The sequence below is a fragment of the Quercus lobata genome, chromosome 1, assembly GCF_001633185.2.
Source record: "Quercus lobata isolate SW786 chromosome 1, ValleyOak3.0 Primary Assembly, whole genome shotgun sequence".
Classification (NCBI taxonomy): Eukaryota; Viridiplantae; Streptophyta; class Magnoliopsida; order Fagales; family Fagaceae; genus Quercus; species Quercus lobata.
Genome location: NC_044904.1, coordinates 24,606,103 through 24,613,331, shown reverse-complemented (window position 1 = coordinate 24,613,331; position 7,229 = coordinate 24,606,103). Strand labels below are relative to the sequence as shown.

The following is a 7,229-nucleotide window of genomic DNA, read 5'->3' as shown; positions in this document are numbered from 1 at the left end:
TAGATAGTGGGGGATATGGGGAGATGTGAGGTTTGAACCGCAGGCATGAGACACCACAAAAAAATGCAATTATTACTAAGTTATCAAAGTCTAGGTCCAAATATAGTCTTGGCACCCACGAAAAATCGACTAACAGCCCGTAGAAGATCGAATTTATAAATATCTATTTGGAAAAAGAACCACGCACCATGACTTCATAAAAATATTAATTGAAAGCATTACTAGAGAAAGCAGGGGAAAAACAGAGTATAAATTGAGAAAGAGCCAATTGTTGGAGACAATGCATGGAAGGGTGAAAAAAAAAAACGATTAATCACAAAGTTTACATATACCAATTTAAACAAGATACAAAGGAGAAAGATACCATCATGGTAACATCCCATCCACCAATGGCAATGACCTTTCATTCCCATATGTTCTAGTACCCCAGCAAAACAAATCCCAGAGTGTATAAATGACTGATGAACATTGCAACGAACCTGAGGGTGATACCCCTTTTTGAGGAACAACCCGAAGAATAAACAATTAAGTATCATATAAATCCTTGACACAAATGAAATAAATAATAGAATAAATAGAGTACCTTCTCTAAATGACTAGATGTCAAAGTCTATAAACAATCTACCAGAAGAGAGTGCCATAAACAAGTCAGCGGGTCAGCAGTTTAGCAGCCGATTTGTGTCAAAATGTGGAGCTACTTTCACTTGCAGAAAGTGTAGGGCCTTCAGACTTCACAAGAGATGATCCTTGGCTACTAATATCAAGCCCCTGCAATCGGCGAAGATGGTCGTTCTGCATCATTTCTGAGAGTGCATGAGAATTTGATTGATGCATTTGGTGAGTTGACATGCTAGATTGGGAATGACTGAATGGCAACTGCATGTTCTGGTGGCCAGCAGGTCCCTGTTGTTGCAGATGTGGGAAAAATGTTGATGGTGCAAATTGCATCTGGTGCATTCCCATGCTAAATGACTCAGAAGGGCTCATCATTTCTCCAGTTGCCATCTTGAGCCTCTCAACTTCCTTCTTCAGTGCTTCATTCAGAGCTATGATGTCACCGACAAATTCATACAAAATTCTTAGAACCAAAAAAGACAAAAGAGAAGAAATAGGCTCTGGAATAAACACATTTAATGATGATATCTAAAAGAAAGTATTACACATTTTCTCTAGGATCAAAATGCAAAAAACAAGCAGGTACCACACTTACCGTCACGCAACTGAGCTTGTTGCTCCATGGCTTGTAATCGAAGCTTAAGCTCTGTGTTTTCAGTACTCAAACCAGTTGTGTCTCTCTATATAAGAAGAAAAGTAGTGAATAAGTAATAATCCTTGCCTAGGCAACACTAAGTATGCATGTGCTTGTGTCTGTAAATTAGAAAAAGAACTCTGAAAGAAACAACTAAAGGTATAACATTATGTAGAAATAGCAGTGGAAAATTAATAAATGAAATAATGTAAGGAAAGACCAACATTTTTTTCCTTTGGCTAAAAACTGACAATTTCTGGAGTAATCAAAGAATCTTTTTTTAGGAAGGAAGTAAATACAATAAGAATACATCAAAAAGTTTCATCCGATAAGTTATTAGTGATGTCACCTGAAGGAAGCATGCTGCCTATCTTACTTTCAAACATGTTTCAAGTGAGGACATTTAGGTAGATTCAAAGCAAACATGAAAAACATAACTAATCATTATGCAGCAGCAGAAACAGACCTTTCTCTTGGGTAAGCGTGCATACTTTTTTTTTTTCCAAGTAAAAGTGGAAGTTTTTTTACACTAGCTACAACCCCTTTTTAACATGCAAAAATATGCATGTCAGGCAATGAAACCAATCAGGTTCTGTTATACCACACATGACCACTAAAAATTGGTTTATACATCAACCCAATGTGTTTTGAACATACAACCTCACTCTCTACCGATTCTTGCGGGAGGAAGTGTCCTTTGAACTAGAAACTGCCAAGACTAACCTGGAATAGCGTAAGTTGGGCAGAAAGAGTGGTAGCTTCTGTCTGAAGAGTCTGAACCTTACGCTCAAGTTCTTGTATATAGCGTGCCTTCCTCTCTTTCGAGCGGGCAGCAGACTGGCGATTTGCCAATATCCTATATATAACAACTCAATCGTCAGCACAAGCTCCTAAAATGCCTCGAATATAGATAAAATAAAATGAATGTAACAAGTATAGACATATGTATCCTAGTATGTGTATGTGTACTTTGTTTAGGAGGGGAGTGTTTCAATTACACAATCCACAGTTCAGGTCAAGTTTGATTTTTCAACTTGAGGTTTAAAAATATGCACTTTATACACCTTTAATAATGTTTTCAGACTCAGATCATTAAAGTTCTCATGTGCACATCACGTGAATTCTAAATAGAGAGTAGAAACAAAGATGAAGACATTATAAGACTTGATGGTCAAGAGATACCAAATAGCAAGTGCTTTTTATATCCTAGATTAATAGCTCATAAGGATGAAGAGAAAGAAGAAGAGATAAATCATAAGAAAATAATAGAGTGGAAAAAGTGGAAAAACACATTAAAAGTATTGTGTAATCATAGAATACCTTTTAGGTTTAACAGAAAATTTTACAAGAATGTTATAAGACCATTTGTGCTCCATGGTATTGAATGTTGGCTTATTAAGAAGCAACATGTTCATGAAATGAGTGTAAGTGAAATGAGAATGTTAAGATGAATGAGTGGAAACAAGTAAAGATAGGATTTGGAATACAGAAATTTGCTTAAATATGAAGGAGCCACATTGATGAAAAGACGAGAGAAAATCGCTTGAGATGGTTTGTTCATGTGTAAAGGAGAGCAATTAATGGACCAGTGATGGAAAAAGAGTTGATTCATGACAAAGGAACAAAAAAGGTTAGAATAAGAGTAAGACCTAACATAACATTCGTAGAAGTAAAGAGGACATGCCAACTAGGAAGGAGACAAAATATGATTTTTGATAGGACAGATTGGCGGAAAAGAAAACATATGGCCAACACTATTGTTGTTGTGTGTGTACATCATGTGCCTCAAAAAGAAAGCCTAGCAAACACTATAGCAACCTCATTATAATTGAATACATTTAACTCATGAACCAAAAATAAATATAATTATACCTAAGGTGGATAAGCGCAACTTTTATTTATCTATTTCTTTTTTTGTGACAAGTGAGTGCAACTTTTAAATTATAGGTTAGTAATTCAAACTCAATCAAAACCACAAGTTGGTAAACTGTAATTTCCCATTCCTTCCCCACATATGCACACAACATAGAAAAGATACAACAGTAAGACAACTAGAATCCAGATGATACAAGCCAATTTGAATGTGTTTCCATATTCTTAATTTGCACAAGTTTGCATATACACACAAGAAGCTACATTCATATTCAAAACACAACACTAATGCACTAAACTTCCCAAAAGCAAATTTTTTTTGACAACCTCTAAAAAGAAGCCTGTGCTAGAACCTTGACCAACCAACTAGAAAATCTCCCCCCACCCCCTCCCCTCTTTTGGTATAAGTAAACTAGAACATCTATGTGGCCAAAAGCCTTGTAACTCAACTGGCACCTCCTGATGTTTTCAACTGAGGTGTCTAGGCCAAAAATCCTCTCTCCCCCCAACTATAGAATTATCAAAAACTAGGACATCTATGTGTTACAGAAAGTGGAGTCTAATGGAGAAATCTAAACACTTCAGAAAATAAGAGTAAACTCCATACTTACCACCTGTAAAACCTCTATCATTCATGTCAATCACTATCCCCTGTAGTAATGTACCAGTTAATGTCACTTTTTTTTTTTAATTAGAAAAAATGGCTAATCTTAAGAAAGACAGTTCGCAAACACAATTTGATGAATTAATCACCATATCAAATAGCAGACAGATTTTATAAAAGAGACACTTTAAAACAGAGAAGAAAACATCGACCAAGCAGCAAGAGAATCAGATGTAAATTATAAAATTACCAGCAGAGGAAAAAAAATTTATGAAGTAAATTTCAAATGATCATATCCAAAATGTGAGAACCTTCAAACCCAAGAGTTAAAATTACAAACCAATGGATCTACGAAACATAATTTATTTTAAAAACATTAAGTGTGTTCGTAAATATTAAGGTTTGGAAAGCAACAAGCAAAAAAAAAAAACCCTGGTGTTTGAGCATAAAATCAAAAGCAAATATCTGTTGCAACGACATTTAACTGTAGCTTAGAAAGAGAGAGATCTGACTTAACAAACGCAATCATAGAAATGCAGAGATCTTAAAATTGCACCACGTTTCATACCCAAAAAAAAAAAACCAAAAACCAAAAAACAGAAAGCAAGACCTTTTGGCACGCTTAGGATCAATGCTCCAAAGCTCAGCAAGCTTATCAGGAGGCATGGCTTTCTTGGCATCCATAATCTCGCCAAACACACCTGTAGACGACGTCGTAGTGGAGGACCCATCAACGGAACTGCTATGCCTGTGCCTACCTCTGCCGCCGCCGCCGCCACCATCACCACCACTCTTCTCTCCATTTCCATTACCGTTTCCTTCAACGCCACTCTGATCCGCGCCACCGAGTTTATCAACATCAATGTAGGTAGAGAAAAGGTCATCCTCCGATCCGATCTCGTCCAAACTAGCAGTGGATGACCCACCACCCCCGCCGCCGCCGCCGCCGCCGCTGCCACCTCCGCCGTTAAAAGCATCAGACGGCGATAGATCCATCATCATATCATCGGACAGCCGGAAGCTGACCTCGGAGTGAGCCCTCCTGTGGTGTCCCCCACCTTTCATAAACGACGTCGTGGTGTTCGTGATTGCTGGTAATGGCTGAGATTTCTTGGGAGGCTGTGGCGGATGAGAGTGAGACGCATTGTTCGAATTGAGTTGATGATGATTGTTGTGGGAATTAGGGTTTGAAGGTGGTGGATCTTGCATTTGCGTGGACATCGATGATGTTTTTCTTTGTTGTCTTTGTGTTTTCGATTTTTTCTTTGGTTGTGTTCTTCTTCTTTCTCTCTGTGTCTGTGTTTGTGTGTTTATTGTTGTTGTCTAAAACATGTGTAGTTTGTCTGAGACAACAAGCATTGTCTTTCTTTCCTTTCCTTTCCTTTTCTTTTCTTCTCTCCTCTCGTTTCAACGAAGAGAGAAGAGAGGAGAGAAGAGAGAAAAGGTCCTGATCATCAAAAAAAATAAAAATGTTATTTGACTCTCCCTTCAATTCTTTTTATCCTATTTTAAAATCGTTTCCCCCTTCTTTTATTATTTTATTTTATTTCTAATTATTATTACTAATTAAGTTTCCTTCTTTTGTGGAGCAGCAAAACTAAAATTAATATGTAAAAAGATAAACGACGTAGTTTTTCTCGCTGATTCTTTGTCAAAATGAAAATCCACCGACTCTTTGGCTCTTTATTTTTTTGACTATTTTGTGAGCAAGGGACTTGCATATCACTAATCACTAATAAAAAATAGTAACTCCTAGAAAGGGAAATTCCAACTTGAATTGTCTTCGCCTTGTATTAGTCATATCATGCATTTTGTTATTCTATCTTCTAGAATATTTAGAATTTTATGAGATGCACTTCACTTAGAATATTTAGAAATTTAAGAGATGTGCTTCTCCTTTTTTATCTGCTACGCGTTTTATTTCTTTGACCTTTTTTTTAAAAGATAAAATTTGACTATAAACTTTATTATAGACAATGTCTACAATTTCACTCAATATTTTATTATTGGATATTAATCTTGATAAATCCACCATTAGATAACATTTTCATCTTATATTCATCATACTTGCAAAAAAAAATTTAAAATTAAATATTAATAGTTATGTCATCAATTAAATGTTTAAATTTCAAGTTTTTGTAATCTAAAATTATGCACACAACAAAAAAAGCCTATGGGTCAAATAGTGAATAATAGGATAAAATACTATTTTGGTTCTAAACTTTACAAAAAGTTTATTTTCATCCCTAAATTTTAAGAAGTTCATTTTTCATCCCTAAACTATTGAAAAGTTTGTCTTTCATTTCTAAATTATTAAAAATGTTTAATTTTTGTCCTTAAACTAAAAAAAAAAAAAAAAAAATTATCTCTAAACTATTGAAAAAAGTTCTTTTTTCATCCCTATTTTTGTCACTAAAATATTGAAAAAACTATTTACAAAGTTTCAGGACTACTATTTTTAATTCTTTTTTGTGCATCACATCCCGGCTTGTGAATTGAGTATATATTCTTCAGTAACATGTGATGACATTATAGAATGTAAAGTGATTTAGGCTGATTTCAAATAGTCCTAATTTAATTAGTTTGATAAAGAAGTTGATTTGAATGTGGTAGCACTATCTGCACGATTTTTCACTGTTTAGAATACCACTAAGGTACTAGCCAGTGGTCCTTTTAGAGAGCCAATCCAGTTGAAGGGGACAACAGTTGAATCATGCGTGTTGATGTTTATTTTAAGGAATCCCAATATTAAATAAACGTAGTTGTCAAATTCTGTAATGAACTTTACAGGTTCTCAAAATGATTATGTTGCAATTTACACTTTCACTAGAATAGAATCACACTACAACGTATAAAAGCTACTTTTGTGCACGACAAAGAGGGCTTAAAGATCCCAATTACTTTCATGGTTTATATATATATATATATATAAGGACACGATTATTAACGACCCAAGAATGATATTGAGCTCGTATGTAAAGGGCCCGTACGTAAAGGGCCCGAACAATATAATTTGTAGAGTGTGGGTTTGAAAGGCATGACCTTGGTCACTGGACAGCGGCCTAGTCGTGGTTTTTATGGAAGTCCATATGAGGGTGGACCTGGTGTGACTGACGAAACCTTCCTTCGATGCAACCTATGGGGTTTTTGTCCTCTGAACCATGTCCGAGGAGCTTAGTGTTCCCCCCCCCCCCCCCCCTTTTTGGTTCTTCTTCCCTTTTATACTAGCAGTTACTTTCCTTTTGATGTCCACGTGTAAGTTTCACTTTCTGGAATGGAGACTTGTCCTATCAGTCCATACTTAGAGTGGTTGGGAAATAGACGTAAAGGCTGAATAGCATGGTTAAGAGCATGGACCTGCCAGATGCAGAGTTCTTTATCACAACATTGGCAGCTTTTTCACTTATCCTGCCCCTGTACTGAGCTCGTCCTTTTTCTTTAGGTGTCCTATGGGATGCTGAGCGTGAGATCGTTCTCGGCCACATCCTTGGACCTTTTTGGGGC

At 36.1% G+C, this 7,229-nt stretch overlaps 1 protein-coding gene across 2 annotated transcripts; it reads right to left on the bottom strand.

The window, feature by feature from the left end:
- Positions 1 to 285: 285 nt before the first annotated feature.
- Positions 286 to 5,166, bottom strand: LOC115984537 (transcription factor RF2b-like). 2 transcript variants are annotated; one of them, XR_004090543.1, is made up of 5 exons: positions 4,336 to 5,166; positions 1,973 to 2,105; positions 1,211 to 1,295; positions 584 to 1,046; positions 286 to 494 (listed from the first exon to the last, which is right to left on the bottom strand). XR_004090543.1 is itself a non-coding variant. In XM_031107579.1 (4 exons), exons 1-4 carry the CDS (start codon positions 4,944 to 4,946, stop codon positions 682 to 684), a joined length of 1,194 nt encoding a protein of 397 aa, XP_030963439.1. In that variant the 5' UTR covers positions 4,947 to 5,166; the 3' UTR covers positions 286 to 681. The 2 variants fall into 2 exon arrangements, 1 of the variants encoding a protein (XP_030963439.1); XM_031107579.1 differs by having other exon boundaries at positions 286 to 1,046.
- Positions 5,167 to 7,229: the final 2,063 nt, after the last annotated feature.

What these genes read in the sequence shown, in the direction of transcription:
- LOC115984537 (XM_031107579.1), bottom strand. Translation starts at nt 4,946, where the DNA reads ATGTCCACGCAAATGCAAGATCCACCACCTTCAAACCCTAATTCCCAC. An exon ending in GATCCTAAGCGTGCCAAAAG is followed by an intron (nt 2,106 to 4,335) that starts GTCTTGCTTTCT and finishes TGTTATATATAG; the next exon opens with GATATTGGCAAATCGCCAGT. An exon ending in ACAAGCTCAGTTGCGTGACG is followed by an intron (nt 1,047 to 1,210) that starts GTAAGTGTGGTA and finishes GTGACATCATAG; the next exon opens with CTCTGAATGAAGCACTGAAG.